The sequence below is a fragment of the Rhodnius prolixus genome, unplaced genomic scaffold (assembly GCF_049639745.1).
Source record: "Rhodnius prolixus isolate KJV_2025 unplaced genomic scaffold, Rpr scaffold_4, whole genome shotgun sequence".
Taxonomy (NCBI): domain Eukaryota; kingdom Metazoa; phylum Arthropoda; class Insecta; order Hemiptera; family Reduviidae; genus Rhodnius; species Rhodnius prolixus.
The window spans coordinates 50,986,734-51,007,588 of NW_027411614.1; the positions used below are offsets into that span (position 1 = coordinate 50,986,734).

At 38.6% G+C, this 20,855-nt stretch overlaps 1 protein-coding gene across 2 annotated transcripts in view; it reads right to left on the reverse strand.

Annotated features, from left to right (window-relative positions):
- The window catches only part of LOC141455771 (protein amalgam), a 553,007-nt gene that overhangs the window by 6,053 nt on the left and 526,099 nt on the right, over positions 1 to 20,855 (reverse strand). The window contains exons 9-11 of one of the 2 annotated variants that reach the window (XM_074131133.1): positions 9,990 to 10,212; positions 3,781 to 3,816; positions 1,641 to 1,771 (exon numbers count right to left, since the gene is read on the reverse strand). In XM_074131133.1, coding sequence (XP_073987234.1) covers positions 1,653 to 1,771; positions 3,781 to 3,816; positions 9,990 to 10,212 — 378 coding nt within the window. In that variant the 3' untranslated portion in view covers positions 1,641 to 1,652. The remainder of the gene's footprint in view (positions 1 to 1,640; positions 1,772 to 3,780; positions 3,817 to 9,989; positions 10,213 to 20,855) is intronic. The other variant, XM_074131135.1, reaches the window with a different exon arrangement.

A 20,855-nucleotide genomic window follows, 5' to 3' on the forward strand; every position in this document is an offset into this window, starting at 1 on the left:
TCTTATCAACAAAGAAAAGTCTATTTGATTGCAGTTCTGTCGTTTTTGTCTCCTATGAGTTGGATAATTCTCTTTCATTTATTTTCACTTACTTTACTCTCTTCCTATTAAGGTTTTCTTCTCCTTTGGTTTCCTTCAGTTTTGTTTCATTATACTTTGAGTTTATTATTTTCCTGGATAGAGATTCTTGATCATGTTTGCGCGTGGTTAAATAAAATTATTTTCAGTAATAGTGGTAATTGAGCTACAGATAATTATAAATTTTTATTTTTGTGCCCATTGTTGGAATACTAGCATCTCCTGCTCCTCAATTTTATTTAATCACTTTATTACCAATAAAACCAGAACAAGACAGTTTTATAAAGCGAGGTGCAGCTAGACAACATGATGAATATGTTCAGGCCAGACTCTTCATAAATATTTTTAAAAGATACATTCAAGATGGAGCATCCATTCTCTGCTACAGATTTTGTAACAGTTGGACGCATAATGGATACGTAATCGTCCTTGCAAGCTCGCTTCTGGTATTCATTCTATCCGATTTCAGAATTTCATCCATGTCCTGGGATTCAACAGAGAAATTCGTTTAAGCTTCTGCCACTTTATCTGAATGAATAATAGGAAGGTTGTAAAAGTAAAGTAATCGCCAATTTTTTCAGGCAAGGCTTAACGTCCAACTACCAATTAGGTGTCGTGGACGGAGGCGACTAGCAAACATACTTTACTGTAAATTTCTTTTATTAACCATTAAATAAAATCCAAGGCCTAAGACCGGGAATCGAACTCAGTACCACAATACATATTAGCTTCGCAGGTCTCGCCTCTAACCGCTCGGCTACCGTGGCGCCATAGGAAGGTTGTAGTAACGTTTGCTATAGTATAACTGTAAGTTTTTTATTTTACCTCACATAGTACGCATGCGTAATGGTATCGCTGAGCGGTTTCGGGTTTCTATCCATCACCAGAGGTAGACTTATCAGTTTGGTCTAGAGATTTTGACTTCAGTGCTACCAACTAGCGCTGCTGACTCAGCACAGGATGTGATTAATTAGCCTAGGGCCTCTCGCAGTCTGTGCCCAGAAAAGGAGTAAACGTCTACGCTCTACATTGCAACAATCTGTTGTAGTGGAGATCGTTGGCAACCTCAGACTAGAGAAGATCGATCATTTGGCCATCGATCAAAATCGACCAGTACGAAATAACCTAGTTCTTGTAAAGAGGGGACTACCATACTACTACTACTTACAGTGGATTTTACAGTAAGACTCAGTTGGCTGCTTGCCTTGTAGAAGGCATTGTTCTAATCTAATTTCTGGCATATTGAAAAAGAATGAATGCGGAAATGCCTTAGGCTAGTCTCCAAAAGTATAAATATCAGATTTCTTCGGAAGTGTGAATCTTAGTTGGTTAGGTCCTTGAGGCGCTGTTAAAGATTAGGCTTGATAAGTTAGACTTCCGATCTTGTAGGATGCTTCCGTTTTTACGAAAAAAAAAAATAATTAAAGGGAATTTTCAGCAAACAATTTTTTTTTTAAATACAAAAATAATCCCTTCTAAAATATTACTTAATTTGAGCTCTTCAAACTGGGAAGACAAAACAAATTATAGAAGAAGTGAACTAAATAAAACTGGATGGTTACCTGTCCAGTACCTTAGGACCACCTGACTGCGACGGCAATGGCCACTGAGGCTGCCACCACGACCGGACTGGCTGCGACTGAAGACACCGCCGTGCCGAAGGCTTTCACTCCCATATCTCGCATTTCCGGCTCTGAATGTTGACAGACAGAAAACAAATGCTGCTTAAATAAAGTTACCAAGTTTCCTTTGAAAAGAAGTAGGAAAGTAAAACAGTCTCTTCAGTGCATCTCTCCTCCGAAGTAATATCTGTGGTAATTACTTACCCGACTTTTTCACAAGTGCATATTGCAATCCAAGTACCCAAACTTTCTAAATGCACATAAATACGCTTTATGGTGTCGAAAAGTTGCGCGAGCTAACATTTATGAATGGGACTGCACTACAAGGTAACAAGAATCGCTTGATTCATCCCTACTTACAATCCTTTGCTAAATTTCTGAAAATCTTGTTATTCACCAATCAAATCATTTTGAAATTTTGCTTTGAATTAATGGACGATGTGATTTTCATTGCTCCAAATTCAACTCACAGTATCTCGCTTCGTAATCAGTAGATCATTATGAAATTCCGATCAGTTTCGAGTATTCTAGCCGCGCTATATTCGGCACAGATAGAAGGCTCAATAATTTTAGAAGATTAAAAAAAAAAAATGGATTGACAGTTTTATAGTAAATCGCGGAAGCCGAGAAAACAGGAGATAGTGAAGAAGTAGAAGTTTATTGATGATAACTTTCTAAGAAGAGGAGGTATTATGTCAATGCGGATTTAATAATTAAAATCTACAGTATTAGAGGTCACAATATCCGCATTTTTACCGAGAAAGGGCCCTATATCAACAAACTCCTATACCTTCACTCATTGCCTGTTAGGAGGAGTTCAATTAGTAGTTAAAATAGAAATTAAAATTCAAATAGTAAAAAGTGCTCAAGATGCTGTATCAATCACAAAATTCAACTACTCAAATCTATAATATCATTATTTACAATCAATTTGTATCAAAATATTTGCTAAACGGTGTTTCTTCTGTGCAGAGAACAAACATTTGTGTTATTTAGATGATCGTGGGAGGGGTGACTTATGTGGGGGTGAGAAATCGGAGCACAAAAGTGGGGGGGGGGCCTTCTTTATATTTTTAATTTATGGTATAAACTATTATATTTATGTTTATATATGCATTTTTTTTTTTGTAACCAAGATTAATGCGAAGTGGTCACGCAATTGGAAAATTAATGCAGGCATTTTTCATTTTCTTAATTTTCTTTCTTGTTATTTAAAAAAAAAAATCACCTTGAATGACCTTTTCATTTTTTTAAATAAAACACTTTCATAGAACATTTTTTAGAAATTTTAATCTTGTTTATATCCGAGTTCGCCTTTTAATTCTGTACTGTAGCAAACTGTCGGCAGATATGGCCATTACAAAGAAAATAATTTTTTATTATTATTATTTACTGTATTTAGTTTTGACAGCGGAAAGGCTTTCTGGATACTAAACTAATGGGTCTCGCATCCTCTGGTAGTTTACCGAATATTTCGGTTAGCAGAGTATCCGGTTCACAAAAGAAATGTTTGTTCTCAACACAACCAAACTAGTGCTTCACTTCAAGATTATACATTTTCAAAGTTAAAACAAAGAAACTCAATCTTACAAAAAAAAGAAGCAATCCTGTAATTCAATGAATATTCCTTTACAAAATAATTACGTCAGAAAACCTAGCGATAATCCTACGAGTGATGATGCTTCCTCATATCACTTATGCAGTGCGAAAGTATTTTCTTTAGAGAAAATTAAAAAAAAAAAAAATCTTAAGATAAAACCCAATAAATGATCTTTGCAGTTAGTTGGTGGTATAAAAAGCCTAAATAAAATGTTATTTGTCTTTTTATTCAAGTGTGTGAGATAATGCTTCGGCAGTTATAATTATAATAAAAATTAAAATCCACTTAATAAATAGGATATACAAATTTTTCCAAAAATAGGTACCCCTAAAATAATGCGCATGCTTTTAAAAAAATCCTTCAAAGAATAAAACAAAACCAATAAAGAAATAAAATGCTGGAAAAGCTAAGCAGAAAATTATATATATATATATATATTTAAAAAGAGAAATCAAAAACAAAAACAAGTAGGGAACTGACCTGATAAAATGGCGGTTTGTGAGGGAGACTCTGGACCTGGATCAAATGGACAAACAAAATATTTGCTTACACAAGGTTGTCATTCAAATAAAACAAAATTTAAAAATAAATAAAAAATTAAAATAAGAAAAGGTAATAAAGGAATGAAAGTAATGAGGTAAGAAAAAGGGTTTGCAACTTGATTCAAGGCCCCAAATCATAAATATTAATGACTGTTAAATTTTTCATCATTTTTTCTCTTTTTTAGCTATAAGAACTTAATGAGCACGATTAGAAATAATATACAGTGAAATCACCTCAAGGATCCACATCAACGAACAGAACAATGTGTGATATTGCCAGGATTCATTGGACCAATTTCAAAACACTTAGAAACAAGAACGAAAGCACCAGAAAATAACGAGTTAAAACTGCAATATCCATTGTTTTTAGTTTGGTGCGATCGCCTTGGAGTGTAATCACAAACTGGTCTGTTGTAAAATTAGACGGGAACTAGTACCCTGAAAGCTAGTCCTCCGGAGGTTAATCCCCACGAAGGCTAGTCCCCCCGAAGGCTAGTCCCCTCGAAGGCTAGTCCCCCCGAAGGCTAGTCCCCCCGAAGGCTAGTCCCCACGAAGGCTAGTCCCCCCGAAGGCTAATCCCCATAGAGTCTAGCCTTGAGACTAATAGGAATAACTTTGTTATAGAGGATTCAAATTTACCGAATGGGAGATATTTTATGTAAATGTAATAAAATAGTTGAAGTTTTGTGCTTCTAATTCAAATGCGCATTTTTATTTTGTCGCTCTTTAAACAGTCCATTGACTGGCCATTAAACATAAAATAAGATTGCTCGAAGTATTACATTACCTTAAAACAATTGGTCTACCGTTCGCCAAACCAAACCAGGAAACTATGGCGGGATGAAGTAGTTACTTGGCAACCAAGAACCGGCATTAGTTCAGATGTTCTCCAATTGAAATGTAATGGAAATAGCCTACTTTTTCTATACTGACTTGGAGGGCTGCCTATCTCATGCTGAAGGTAGTTTTCTACATCATCTATTTCTAGAGGTAATTTTCCTTACTTTTCAGGACATACAACTCAAACTGAATAAAGAAAGCTTTGTATGGGAAGTGCATTTATGGTTGAGGTAAAAAATCAAACCTAATTATTTTCTAAATAAAGAACATAACTGGATTTCAGGATTTATGTAAGGCAACTGAGTTTGATCTGCTAACCTCCACAACGATTACATTCATAAAGTTATATGCACATTACCAGTTATGATTATGTAGTTAAAGAGATAGCTCTACAAAATTTATAGCACCCTGAAGAAAGCAATAAATTAGCCGAAACGTCGGTAAAAAATGAAATTTATTTGACAACGGTCAAAAACTAAACCACCATTTAGCGATGATCGTAGAAGCAGTTTTCTTCGGGTAGCACCATAAATAACAAAGATAAGCAAACTGGTTTCGTCTGGAAAGTTGGCGATGGTAACTAAAGATCAAATCGATACTTTCTGCGATTTTTTGCGTTTTTGAGTTATGGTAAGCACCTACGCTATAGAGAGAGATAAGCTGCACAGACGCAAACAAAAGTGCAAAAGTATCGAAGCCATCTAAACGCGATTTTCCGAAGAAAGCCTAAAATTACCTTCTAACGAGAGGTTATTGCTGTTATCAATAACAATGAAAATATAAATAAACTGGAAAATAATAAAACTGTTTGAAAATGTCGTTCAGTTGTCTGAGTGAGTGAAAATAAACTTTTGCAGACGGTGGATTTTGATGTAGACAAAGTAAAACTCATGCAAAGGTGCACCTAGTGATGGATTACCACTTGGAATTACTTTTTCTTCTCCTCTTCAGGAGATTGTACACATATATGTTACCCTTGTATGCACATGACATAGTTTGCGAGCTAGAGCGACACATGACAAATCTAACCCACATTAGCAACGCTTGTTCACTCCAACTAATATATTTTGTGCGTATTACGTTATTTAGGTAACAAACTGTGCAATAGTCTGACAATTATTAATCAAAAGAAGAGTACTTCCTGTGAACAGAAGTACGGGAAATGATGACAGTGTTACATTTAGTAATTTCTATATTTTAGTAAATCATTTGCATAATCTAATCTCAGTCCAAATACTGTTAGTCAAATTTTTTTCAAATATCAAATATTATTATTGTTGGTCTAGTGGTCAAGAGCGTAAGTGCGAGATTCCCAGTTCGAATCCCGCGAATGACTACTTTTTATTTGTTAGAAAAAATTGTTTAAGTAAAGTATGAGCTTCTGTCCCCGCCCTGAAAAAAATTATCAAACATACAAGAAAGATCTAAATGGATTGAATAACTGGTTTAAAGTTCCAAGTATAGTTTAGGAGCAGGTTTTGAGAAAGAAGCGACTGTAATTGTTCATTATAGTGGCATTTGTAATGATGATACTCGCAGTGAATAGCGTAGATTTTGCAATAAAATTCTTAAACATTGGCCACGTCCATTGGAACTAGTCGCGCCCGCTTAGAGCAACGGCTTCGTTTCGTCAGAACTAGACGCGTCTAATGAGAGCATCGGCTTCGTTTCGTCAGAACTAGACGCGTCCAATGAGAGCAACGGCTTCGTTTCGTCAAAACTAGTCGCGTCCACTGAGAGCATCGGCTTCGTTTCGTCAGAACTAGGCGCGTCCACTGAGAGCAACGGCTTCGTTTCGTCAGAACTAGACGCGTCTAATGAGAGCATCGGCCTCCAAAGAATTCTTCCTACATAGAATAGGAATAACTCCGCGTAGTAAGAAGGCTCTTTAGAAAGAAAGTTTATTATCAAAAAAAAGCTCATCTGTTTTTTCCTTCTGGTTAACTCGATTTTTCGGGTTAAGAGAAATTCGAAACCATGGGGATGTTAATAATAATATTCCTGATAATAATAAAGTATTCAATGAAGGGAAGGAATAAGTACGAGTTAGCCGGTAAATTTACAGGATCATGGAGTTGAGGTGTTAATAACACTAGTGGTTAGTTGAGGGGGAGCAAGAGTTCATCATCCCCAGGAGCCGCAAGGGAGGTCAGCTCACTAACAATGTACTTTAATTATGTACATGAGGATATTAATACCAGCTTTGGCTAGATGGTGGATCTAATTCACCAACCTTGCAACCACTATTACAATATATATTTTAGCTCCTTCACAATAGTGACTATCTTCCTAATTTTATTAAATTATTAATTAATATAATAAGGGATTATATTAAGAATACGCACGCAGTTAGGTATTAGAACTGTTGAAACAAAAGTAGATCTTAATACCTGAGTAAACGGAGCAATGCCTGTGCGTCTTTGTAGTCCCTTGCTGAAGATCAAAGTTAAACTTTCCAAAATTTCCCGCTTTGACCTTACAGATGCACACATGAACCCACAATCAAATCCACTCTTTGTAATGTGAGGACCTCAAAGGGGATACATCCAGCGCAAACCGGAAATGGAAAATCTGGAACTTTCTCTTACATTTGTACACTTCTAACTTGGCCCTTCTTCACTTCAGTGGTTAGTATACTACTGTCCAAGACTTTCATTCTGGGCACATGCTTTGTATCCACGTAGCAATTTAAAACAGGTGACTGACCTCCGTCTGCCGGCAATCGACCTCACAACTCCGCCAGGCCATTGCTTTAACTTGGTTTTAAATGGCCTCCTTCATTTGGTCCAGAACTTTGGCTGCCAGTCTATTATTTAAGGGCCTACTTGCAAGGGATGTTCCTGCACTCTCTGTTCATCCGAAACAGCCAAGATATCCAACCGACCTCTATTACTCACGTTAGTCTCCTTCAAGTCATGGATCGGTTAAGCAGCAGATGTAAGTCGTTTTTACCATTCAGTAATTGTCAATTAAACTATTCGCTGGCTTAAGTAGCTAAGATAGCAAACCTAAGAAAATTGAACTCAATTGCGCTCAAGATTAAAAAAAAAACAACCAAAGAGCAAGCGATGAAAGGTGGTTAATTTTGTAAATATTAACGGATACATCCAGCATTATACCGCGAGTGAGTAAGGTGGTAACACTGTAAAGCTTTTAAATCCAGTAGGAAACTTGGGGCTGAACTAAGTTCAAGAATTTGCCGAGAGTTTTCCTTTCTAGTGGGCCGACACTTCCGTCCACATATTTAACTCCTCACCCATTAACTAATTAAAACTTTTAATTCACCCCCAGAGTATATTTCAGCTCAGGCTCTACACCTACACAAACCTCTACTCCATTGAAATAAATATGAGCAGCTTGGATTATTTGCCCGCTCAGTAAACATACATGTGCCAAAATTTCTTTAGTATTTATGTGAGTCTTTGAAACATCCCAATTTTGCGTATCTGGAACATTTCACCCAGGTGGAGGAGTGATTTCGATTACACCATTAAATCCTACTTTCATTTATGAGCAAAAGTGGGATATATCCTCATAGACTTGGATTAGAAGCTCTAATTTAACAGGTTCAGTGACGTTCTCGGTCAAGTCTAACAGACATTGTTTACCCTCTACTCTTCCTAAGTGGGAGAATCATAATTTGCATATTTATTATTCATGTTATCATAAAATATGTTTTCATGTCCGCTGAGTACCAAAAAGAGGTGATTTAGTTTTTCTTGTGTAGTTCATAGGTATGGTGATAAACTTAATTCATCAAAAAACATAATCTCGCCGAAAATTTCAATTAAATGTTTTACTTTTAAAGTTACATCACGAAACCTTACAGTAAGCACATTAAGTAATAAGCATTCAATTAACAATAAGCCTAGAAGCAAATCATCCAACCCGAATACATTTTTGAGGTTTCTGCTATTTCTTAAAACTGGTAACATTGATAATTTTTAAACTTTGCACATACTCAGCCTTGCACAGACTGACTGGAAAGTTTTTTGAATCGAAACTCTCAGGAAGGGGTGAAGGCGGCTCTCCTGCAAGATGATGTCACAGAATGCTAAATATGCTAATATTTATGAGTAGGAAATGTCTAAAGGAAATTCCAAGCTGTAAGAATGTCAGTGGACCGGAAGTACGCCTGTGCTGAACGGCTTTTACATTTTCAGTAATTTTCTTCCGCTTTCACCTAATGGATTCATTTGAACTTGGCCATGAATAAGCAAAGTGTTCCCCAGGGAACATTGATTTTAATGGGATTTTTGGAGAAGCTATGATGTTGCGCATTTTCCAACAATAGCATTTGATTATAGGAACATGAATTCATTTTTTATTCGTTAAAATAGTTAAATTTTATAAAGAGTCTTTCAGTGGTTAATATTTAGGGCATCAAGCTGACTGGCCGATAAGTAAAGGCGAGACGATGATTCTCACCAATGAAAGAAAATGTGTGTTTTTGTTATTCGAATCAATCAACATGAAATGGTCAATTCAGTTCAAAATGGCGACCAATTCGCTTCATCCAGATCTGTGGATCTAATTGGCTACTTTCTTGCCAAAGAAGTATGGCTTCCATCATCATTCTAAACTAGTTCCTACGCCTGCTCTCGCTTCCCAGTCCAGAATCGCATTATTGAAACTTGGTAAAAATATTTCAATTTTAACGCCATTAAATTTTTGCACTTGCAGAGGCAGCGGTGATTGGTTAAAGCTAAATAAGAAAATCTTTTTAAGAAAAAATAAAAATAAATGCTCAGACAGTTTAGTTAAGGTAGGCATCGAGATTTGGCGAGATTGTCTACTTACTGAGATGGGAGCAGTTATACATTGTTTTTCAGATGTGCGTATTGTAGTAGAATACCTAGCGATTTGGTGGTACATTCCACATATATACTTAAATATACCAAAATTTAATGATGTTTCGGTCTTTATGTAGAATAAGAAAAATATATATATATTTTTTTTTTAATGATTTAAGGCGCGTCAACATCTAAGGTTATTAGCGCCCGGAGCTTTTTCCAGTGCGCTGCCGGCCTCCGGACAGTGTTCTCTCGTTACAGACAACACTGTCCATCACCGGACAGTGAGCTGTAAAAAGCTCCTAGGAAGAGAAAATCTAAGGGTCAGCTGCTGGATTCGAACCCGGGACCTCCGGCGTGGGAGTCCAGTATGCTAACCTCATAGCTAATCCCTTCCCTAAAAATATATATTTGTTTTGCGCCACCCATAACATTCAGAGATTTCGTTCGATATTTTTTAATTGATCAGACAAGAAATAAAATTTAAATATTGATTAAGCAAGAATTAACTGACCTGCACTTCTTGTCGAGAAGTGAAAGCTATCGGACATTTGATTCCAACCGAATCGGTTTTTTGCTTGTACTCTCGCCTCGTACTGTACGGCCGGCTCCAGATCTTTGATCAGATAGGACATGTGTTGCGTGTACTGTCCGCTAGGTATCGCCGGAAGTATTACGTCACGCCATTCCCCTCGTTGACTTCCCATCATGTAATGGCCATGTGTTTCATTTTCCTGCTGCAAAAACAAAAACAAAAATCCAATTATTGTCACTAATATTTTCTTGGCTAAAGAAATGAATGAACAGAGGAACAGATGACTAAGAAGTCTGCCTCCCGAATTCAGTCTGAGTTCTGGAGAACGATACAGTCTCATCTATTAAATAAGGATATGAACACATGAATATTGTTGTTGTTTTAAGAAGCTCAATGGAATTTTAAAAAAATCCTAATTCTTGTTTGTTATTCTGCTGTAGACAAAAATGCAGTTTATTTGGCATTCAAATGACTGTTCACTAACTAAAGGTAAATACCAAGATATTTCGCTATAAGAGAATTGGAAATTAGTATCGATCGTGAACCAGTTTGATGAAGTTGAAGGTGGAACATGCTTTGTCTATCAGTATTCAATTTACGTGTTCTCTTATTCAATACAGTAAAAATGTTCATTAGCCTCCTCAAGGTATTGCCAAGAACACAATAAACACGCAGGTGGTATTGTTCTTGTCTTCGAGTACTTCCTGAAACACTTGAAGCGCGAGCACCACTCAAAATACTTTCCAACACTTTGCTAGCTCCCTGCTTATTGCCCTTTAGAACATATCCTTCTTGAGAGGAAACCCAATTTTAAAATTTTGACAAGACCGCAGAAAAGAGAAACCACGCCGAAATGAATATAAAGGAGAAGTAGCTGCCACAAAAACAAGTTCTGTCACTCTGTCGTAAAGCAGGCAAATTTCGTTCATTTTCTATTTAAGATTATATTTACCTTTCCTTAGTTCATGAAGGAATAAGCTGTCGGAGATAAAGTGCTGGTTTTTCCAGTACCATTTTCCAACGACATTATTGCCTAAAGTTTATTTCCTAAAGAAATGGACTTTGCGGTACTCTAGTTGTTTTCTCAAATGAAATATCTTACTTAATTTTATTTTAAAAACTCAATTTCCTTGAAAAATGTGAACTTTTACATACAGGGACTGCTTATTATTACCGAGTACGAGTATACGTACAAAGACAAGAATGATGAAGAGTCTAAGCATTAGTTCCGGGAAAGCGCTCTAGATAAGAAGAAATTAAGGGGGTGGCAAAACCGGAAGTATAAAATAAAAAGCTCGGCGTGCTTTAAAAGCACGGTCAGTAGCAAGCATGCTGTGCCAAATAGTGATCATAACTTGTAAGTTCTCTAGCATAACATAACTTTACGCTGTAGCGTATATTTATCAATTATTCAGGACCTACCATTAATATCTTCTGAATGTTCTTATTCTTTTGTTTCAGCCTAGGAATTTAAAGCAAATTCAATCCCTAACTAACAGAAAACAATTTTCGTAAAACTGTTCATTAGAGAACTCTTTAGGGGAATCTTACCTTCACCCTTCTCCCATTGACTGCCCTAAAATCGAATTATCATTGACAAATGATTCAACTAAAAGTTATTACCCGTGAGTAATGTAAACACCAAGTCTAAAGAAAAATCATTGGAAGCATTTTCGATGAAATCTCAGAAAAGTGGAAACAACCATTCAATTAAATAGTATTTCCGGCTGAAGGTTTCCGATCATTAGGTTATGCGGGTTCCGTCATAATACTATTACGAACTGAAGTTTGTAAAAGATGCCACTTATTTCTCGTCATAATTCCTGCGAAATACTACTCCGCTGCTGCTGAGATTAGTTTTCTGCACGATAGAAGCTAAATAAGAACTAGTCAAACATTCTACACAAATGTGATGAACTCATCTCTGATGATGGGCAAAGAAATGAACAACAAGAACTGATCTTCAAGGATTTTTCTTATTTTGCCTAAGCCATGTTGTTTGTTCATGATAATATATTTTGCTTTTCCTTCGCTTTCCCTTTAGGTTACATCAATCTACTTTACTGTGATGAAAATGGAAAATATAACAAATTGGAACCACACTTTATGCAGCAGATAAAGTTAATTTATCATCTTTGGAGGAGAATATAGTGAAAGATGTCGCTGCGACAAGATATACAATACGCTTTATTTGAAGTAATATTTTATAAGATTTACAGTTTTTCCTGCCTGGGAAATGAAAATGCAGTGCTTTTCTCTTGATTTATCCAGAAGATAAAATCTCTAGATTAGAAAGAAGTTGGTGCTTTCTTAGTTTTTCTTACAGCGACGTAAAAAGAATGACGGCGATTGTCAATTTTTCCAAAATGGAGATTTACGTTTTGAGAGCCAGCCTTGAGTATGGCAAAAATTGATTGAACACGCAACTGGCTATATTCTCGACGTTTTGTTTGATCGTCGAATTTTCACTGCAATAATAAAGGTTCACTTTTCGAAACGCATGATGTCCCAGAACTCGATCATAAAAGCTATTCTATGAAAACAATTTTTCACAGGTTTTATCTCAGTAAAGCGGAAAAAGAACAAAATATTCTTCATAACTGGAGGTTTAGATAGAGTTTTGATTTTCACTAAATGTACAGAATCGTATCCGAATTTATGTGAGGGAAACTGAATTCTTCACTCGTAATTGTGGCAATTTGAGTAAGGGTAAATCGTGTAAGTGATCAGATTTTCCAATTAAGTTAGAGAACTGTATCAAAATTTCAAGATATTGAATATACAGGGGGTAGAAAACGTGGCATGATGTTGATATACCCAGGTAAATATGTACCTGTTGCCATGTGTTAGGCGGAAGGTTATAGAAGCCTTCCTGGAGGTTTAGCAAATGGAAGGAGCATTTCGCCGGAGAACGCTCTTGTAGTGGTTGTTCACGTAGTGGGTAGAATTCAATGGCTTCACTGGGAGCAACTGTATCGGCGAGCACACACTCCTCGGGGATATAGTATCCCTATTTATTGCTAGCTACTCCCCCCTCTACAGAACGAGCAAGGTCCCTTCTTAATCCGCCTATTTATATGCAAAATAGAGGAGGGAAATTAATTTGTTTTCAGAGGCGGGCCAGTGTGTCGTCCTGCTGTGCTTACTACACGCACGAGCAGCCCTCACAGCGGCTCAAGTACTTTACTTGCTCTTAGCTTAAAGAGAAGGAGTGGGGGCCAGCTCTCATAAACAAGTTGGTTGGCTCGATGACATGACCCCGTTTAACGGCCCCCGTTAATGGGCTTGGGATTAGTGCCACCAACGTACCTTTAATTAGCCGCCCCTGAAAGCAGGGAATTTGCAAGCTTTTCCTTTAAAAAATTGTAAGCTTTACAAGAACAGAATCCTTTGCATAACCTTTCTCTACTAATATGAGTACCGCACAGCCTCCGAACAAAAGCCTGCAGGTATTACGGCCAGTAAATCGTACTTGAAAGCATTTACTGGAGAACAGGGCCAGCGAGCCTCTTCGCCCATTTAGTAGCTCAAACTTAAAGGTAGCGGCACTCATTTCACCACTTTCACAACTCTTACTGTTCTATTTTTCAGATATTCTGGGTATCGTATAACTCTAATCCGGATGTAAAATGAAATTCTATGTTGTGTCCAAACAGACCTACTGAATATCTTTCTATATTCCTCTCCAGTCACACGTAACTGCAACAAAACCCTGGGTAGAGAGCGGCCGGCGGTTGGCTTTAGAATTTCCTAGAGCAATTCTCACAGATATTCTTACAGATGGCTTCTGCAAATACAGCCACTAGGCTCTTCAGAGAGATTTTAGGAAGAGAGAAAATCTGGTAGTCAGGGATATACATTTCTTGAAAACATTCCTCTCCGACAAACCTTCCGAAGATATTCCAAAAAAAATACCATCCCTCGACATTGTAGGGTGGGTTTACACCCCTCTGACACTGTCTACGCTCTCTAGGAGAACTCCGCGGGAGCCCGCACTCAGGGATAATCACCCCTCTGTTACGAGACTACCTAAACTATTCTCCATTGGGGAAAAAGCTTGGCTATATTTTCTTGAGAGAAAAATTTTTTCTCCTCCAGAATTTGGTATCTGCGCAGGTTTCTGAAAAAGTTGACGTCTTTTCAAGCCCGGCTTAGATGCCCAAGTCTTTGCATGGCTTTTTTTTTTTTTTAGGGTGGTCCTGAAGGCCCAGAGGGATTTGGATAGCGTGGAAATAGTTCCTTCCGTTTATATTTAATTATTATTGTTTTCTTTTTTTAGATTTTCACGAGAGGGTCGAACGATTTTCTCAATTCCGTATATCTATTATATTCTTCTATATATTTAACTTTTTGTTAGATAGTTTTTCTTGAAAAATTATTTCTGTGAAGAGAGGTGGAGTGTAAGTTTTTAAATTCGGAGTTTGTGTAGAATGTATAAATTATAACCTTGAGAATTTCAGTTGCAGAAAGTCTGGTGAGTGAGAGATGTTTGCCTCATTGGTGTCAAAAAGAAATCTAGTGTCAGTTTTTATGATTCACAATAACTGACTCTGCATTCATAAATTGTAGCATCACTTGGCCGTAGTAAGAAAACTATGGAGTGTATGCAGCACGGGACTTGGAATTATTGCACGCAATTAGATCTATCTGTGCAAATGAATCGGTCAGATATGGTTAATTAATTAGTCTTAATGGAGCGGTACTGTCAATTTGAGCTAATGGCGTCTAATCTGAGATGCAGTAAGGGGAAATCCGAACGCTGAGATTGAGTCTCGCCAGATTCACAACATGAAATTTGTATACTTGGTTTTACAATTTTATTGAAGAAAAAATGCCACCGAAACATCCTCATTAATTAGTAAGGTACTATTTGAATTATTTTCGATCAATAATTTTATTACAACTAATATTCTTGTGAACAATAAGCTTATTTAGAACATTCGAGAAACGGTGTAGTGCGGTTCTTTATCAACTCTTGGTTACTAATTCTGGCCCTCAGACTTTAAAAGACAGTGCATCCGAACTCTTTTAGTGTAATATTTGGTTCTATCACTTATGTAATTTTAAGCAGATCAAAATGAATTTTAAAAATACGACATATTTAAAAAAAATGCCTCATTTTTGCGCGATTTTTCCAAAAAAACAAGCTGATCTCTTTAGACACCTTTTTTTAAAAAAAATTTGTTGTGAAAATGGATTATAAGAGATATTGTTGCATTTTATGTAATACCTAATGTGTTTGGAATGGAATTTGTTGTTTAGAAATGTGAATGTGCAGGAAAGCGGAAGGCAATTTGTCACTCAATAGAATGAAAAACTCCGAGTATAGTAAAACAATTTTCCTTTTTGGTTTCACGTCGTAACCGTGGGCGTTAGAGTTGGTTGCAGAATCACACCCTTAAAAGAACATTACATTGACATCCTAGTTCCACTGACAGCCTTCGGCTGTTAGGGCTTTACTTTATCTTGTTTCTGGAAGAACTATATAAGGGGATTTTCTGTGTCATGTATAGCTCAGCACTGTTGTCAACGGGAGAGTGAATATCGTCGGTATCCGCAGTGAATTTGTCATAAATTATTTCCAATAGAAAAAGCAGTCCCTCTTCCCCCTTGCTACGATCTGACAACTAAAGAATAAAAGTCTGCAGATGATAATTGAATGAGTGTGAAGAGTGCCCTGGCCAGGATAAAGAACTGGCAGTAAGACCAACCTCACGATTGGACTCCAGGTGGCGTAGAAAGCCGCTTCTTTTATTTTGTCTAAGTCTTCCACAAACATTTCCCCATTCCAGCCGGTTAGTCTTGATTAGCGACTGCGAAGAGCGAATGGTTCGCCCTGAGAACGGCGCAAAAGTAGATTGGCTTTCCACCACGACCGCATCACAGCTCCATCTTTCTCTCTCACTCCTTGGAGAGTCTCCACCCAAAACTGATCTCATTTAGCATGCAGGAGAATTACGTACAGCTTAGGACCTAAATTTTATGCGTGCCTAAATTTATATGTAATATCGTTTGGCGCGCCGGAGGCAGCAATTTTGTGCAGTCGGATTTAGCGCGCAATTAAGCGAAATAGCTTGGGTGTAAATTGGCGGCAAGGCGGGCTTTGTAGCCAGAAGTCTACACTCACACACGTTACTTCCGGAGCGCATGTTCGAACTGTATCAGGAGGCAAACCTGCCACTAGATACTTCTGGCGCTAGTTGTATTTCATTTCCTCTACTTCTACTGTTGGTAGATTATAAGACGTTTAGGATATCTGAATCACAAGATTCACACAAACTCCTTTATTACCTTACTGCCAAACATACTGTAATGTTTTTCTCCAAATAAAAACTTTACTTACACAACTAGTGCCTGCCACTAGTTATTAAATATGTGGGTTTGATTAAATAATAAAACTCGCTAAAGTTGTAAGTAATAACCTGATTTATTAACACGTTAACATTACTCACATTAACATTTACAAGCAACTAACGCTATTCATTACAGTCACCATTTACAACAGTCACAACAGTTTACTGTTACTTATTCACTTCGTAACGCCACAAAACTGTTCCCCGACTGACCACTGGTCCGCACTGCACCGAATTGCACTAGTCTCAGCTACACTAACACAGCTCTACTCATCAACTGACTAATTGCCCAACTAGCTACCACTGAAGCACTCCGCAACACTGACTCTCCAAGACTAACTCATAAACTTGACTATAAACTCTAATAACTCCTTAAAACTTGCTTGAAACTCGATTAACACTTGATTGAAACTTAATTGAAAACTGACTTCTCCAGCTGTGTCGGCCTCCTTTTAACTGCGTGCCTCCCTCCAACTGGAACTGCCCTCCTCCAACTCTCTGAGCATAAGTTTCCACGCCCTCCTGATGTTCATTGGCTGGAGAAAACATACTGCCACCACCTCAGCTGTGAGCCGCCTCCTCCCATTCTCCGTCTCTCTCCAACTCCGTCTGTCTCCCTCTCACCTGTCAATCACAGGCTGGGAAACACATATGCCACCACCCCAACTGAGGCCTTTCTCTTAGCTGGCTTTTACACAGGTCACTAACTCCTTGAACAATCTAGCCCTTTCCTTTCTAGTTCAATAAAGACCGGCCCTTTTGTCTACACAGTGGTGGCCTGTTACCGGCTTTAGTCGCTTAACCCCTAGAACAATCTAGGCCTTTCTTTTCTGCCACAAGTAGATACCGCCCCTTTTGTTTATGCAGTGGCGGCCTGTTACTGACTTTGGTCGTTCAACCTCTAGAACAATCTAGGCCTTTCTTCTCCGCCCAGGTCAACTTCGTTACACTGCTCCCCTCTTAGAACTGTTCGTCCCGAACAGAAGTCTCCTTCGTGATGTTGGGCAGCAATCGGTCCAAGTGTACCACCTTCATCTTGGATCTGGGCGTGCGTTGAATCCGTTACACCAGGTCGTTGAGCCGACAGACAATGGTGCAAGTTCCTTCCCAGCAACTTAGGAGGTTTTCCCTTTTTGCGGACACGTTTAAACGCCCAAATTTTCTGGCCTCTCCGGAACGTTCTTCCGATGACCTGCCTGTCATACGATGCCTTCTTCCGGTCGCTGTCCAGTCTTTTCCTGCCGCGTGCCTTTCCACGTGCTGCTCTCCACTTCCGGCGAAGTTCCGCAACGTAGCCGCTCACGTCCGACTCTTCAGCTTCCAAGCTGCCTTCTAGGGTCCTGTAGATTCGCTCCACCATGCCGTCAGAGTGAGGGTGTAGCGGCGTCGTCCTTGTCCTCCTTACGCCGAGGATCTGGTAGACCGTCGATGCTGCAGCCGCCATTGACGCGTCTTGATCTGCTACGACGTGGGTCTCTGCCCACTTACTGAAGTGGTCCATCGCAACCAGTTTAAAGCGCCTTCTTCTTCTGTACTCAGGAGAAGGTCCTGCCATATCGAAAGCTATCCTCTTCAGCGGTAACACCAACTTGTCCTGCCGCAGGGCGCCGTTGGTTCCTCGGCTGGTTCTCTTCATTGCTACCCACTCGGTGCTACGACTACCCCAGTCTACACCGTCCTCGTGGTAGCCTACCAAAGAGAACCGCCGCCTCTGCTTGGCCCTTGCCCTCTTCACTGCAGGATGGATCCCGGTATTACCTCCGTGGATGTCCGATAGCCCTTCTTCCCTTTTCGATCCTGGCAGGAGTACTTTATCTCCCTCTTCTTTCCTCGCTGTCCTCGCTTCAAGGCTCTCTTCCACAACTGGTATAAAAAAAGTTCCCTTACCTTGCTCTTTCTCTTCCTGTCCGCTGCAGTTTTCTATGCTTTCTTCTTCCCTTGCAGCTTCCTGAACTTCTACACAGCTACGTCTCCCTTTATCCTGGTCACCTTTTAAGTCTGACCTGCTGTCTGTATCATCCTGGCTGCCTTCGTCTTCTTCTTGGATGTTGTTTGTTTCTGTTACGCCCTCAATTTCTTCTGGCATCTCGTTTACTTCCCTTTTTATTTTCCTTATTATTTCTTCTTTCATCTCAATTTGGCCTTTTCTAATGTTTTTCACTTTTTCTATCATCTCTAACTGGCCCTGCTTCAGGTTTTCATTCATCTCCTTCATCAGTGCTATTAACTCCTCCATGCTGGGCATCTTAGTACTCACGGGCATATAATACTCGTCAGTTCTCTACAACTTTCCGGCAATTCACCCGAACTAATAAAATCAGCACTTACTCGTCTAGCGGTTTTACTATATCCCACTTCTGACACCAATGTAATGTTTTTCTCCAAATAAAAACTTTACTTACACAACTAGTGCCTGCCACTAGTTATTAAATATGTGGGTTTGATTAAATAATAAAACTCGCTAAAGTTGTAAGTAATAACCTGATTTATTAACACGTTAACATTACTCACATTAACATTTACAAGCAACTAACGCTATTCATTACAGTCACCATTTACAACAGTCACAACAGTTTACTGTTACTTATTCACTTCGTAACGCCACAAAACTGTTCCCCGACTGACCACTGGTCCGCACTGCACCGAATTGCACTAGTCTCAGCTACACTAACACAGCTCTACTCATCAACTGACTAATTGCCCAACTAGCTACCACTGAAGCACTCCGCAACACTGACTCTCCAAGACTAACTCATAAACTTGACTATAAACTCTAATAACTCCTTAAAACTTGCTTGAAACTCGATTAACACTTGATTGAAACTTAATTGAAAACTGACTTCTCCAGCTGTGTCGGCCTCCTTTTAACTGCGTGCCTCCCTCCAACTGGAACTGCCCTCCTCCAACTCTCTGAGCATAAGTTTCCACGCCCTCCTGATGTTCATTGGCTGGAGAAAACATACTGCCACCACCTCAGCTGTGAGCCGCCTCCTCCCATTCTCCGTCTCTCTCCAACTCCGTCTGTCTCCCTCTCACCTGTCAATCACAGGCTGGGAAACACATATGCCACCACCCCAACTGAGGCCTTTCTCTTAGCTGGCTTTTACACAGGTCACTAACTCCTTGAACAATCTAGCCCTTTCCTTTCTAGTTCAATAAAGACCGGCCCTTTTGTCTACACAGTGGTGGCCTGTTACCGGCTTTAGTCGCTTAACCCCTAGAACAATCTAGGCCTTTCTTTTCTGCCACAAGTAGATACCGCCCCTTTTGTTTATGCAGTGGCGGCCTGTTACTGACTTTGGTCGTTCAACCTCTAGAACAATCTAGGCCTTTCTTCTCCGCCCAGGTCAACTTCGTTACAATACTATAAACAGAGACAATCTATTTGAGCGTGTTTCTACGAGTAATTTACTCTGGTGTTGAATAAATTCAGCCCAGTTTGCCAAACTACTTTTAACACCACTACTATTGACACTATTTTGTGGCTGGTGTACATTCTTTTACCTAGGCATTGAACCTAGGTTTCCGGCTTCTTAATTTTTAAGCCTATCCTGACGTTCAAAACTATTATTTTTCTAGAGAGATAAATAGTAGCGAAAAATCTAGAAAACTTGAAATACACATTATGTATATTTTCCTATAAAATTAACATTACGGTTATTTTTAGTCGGTCACTAAACTTCAATGTTTTCATATTTCCTGCAACACGCCTGATGTCATTGCGTTTAACAATCACTATTTAAATATTTTCAGATTCTTTTTTGCTAATTTTGTTTTCTTTAGTTAGGTAAATTTTTGGGTTTGGGTGCATTTCCAGCTGACGAGCGACAGAATTGTTGTTGATTTGTTGATTTGACTCGCAAAACAGGTTAGAAGCGTGGCCGGGTCTTCTAATAACGCCGCATCATTCTAAGGGACGGCCAAAATGGTACTCAATTCATAGTTCGGCTGAGACTTCCAGAGAGTGTCATATTGAAATGTTCATATTAAGACATTCTCCAAGGTATTATATTCATGTCTACTAGGGTTGAAAACTCTTGTCATTCTGATTTTGATAAATTCGATTTAATTCTGATAAATTTTATGCTAGGATATGACAAAACTTTATTGGGCTGTCGGAAGCCCAATTAGCTTAAATGCTATCGGCTTGGCATAAAAAAAAATCCGTAATCACGATATAAAGCTTCCATTTCTAATTTTATTATTGTTTCAATATGGCAGATAAAAGGAAAAAGTTGTCAAGCGTCGCATATTAAGCTGGAAGGTTTGTCCAAATCGATTTCAAATAATTAATTTGTAAGGGGAGGGGCTGTTTGTTCAGAAAGCAGGAGCTCAGTTCAAGTTGACGGAAACTGGGGCAGGTTTCCCCGCCACACTGTATTATTTTTAACTAGCCAATCAAACTGCACTCTGGTGGTTTCCATTGGGTGGGGGTAACGGATTTCTCTATAAATAAAGTCATTCATCTCAGTTAAGCAGTTCTCATCAATTC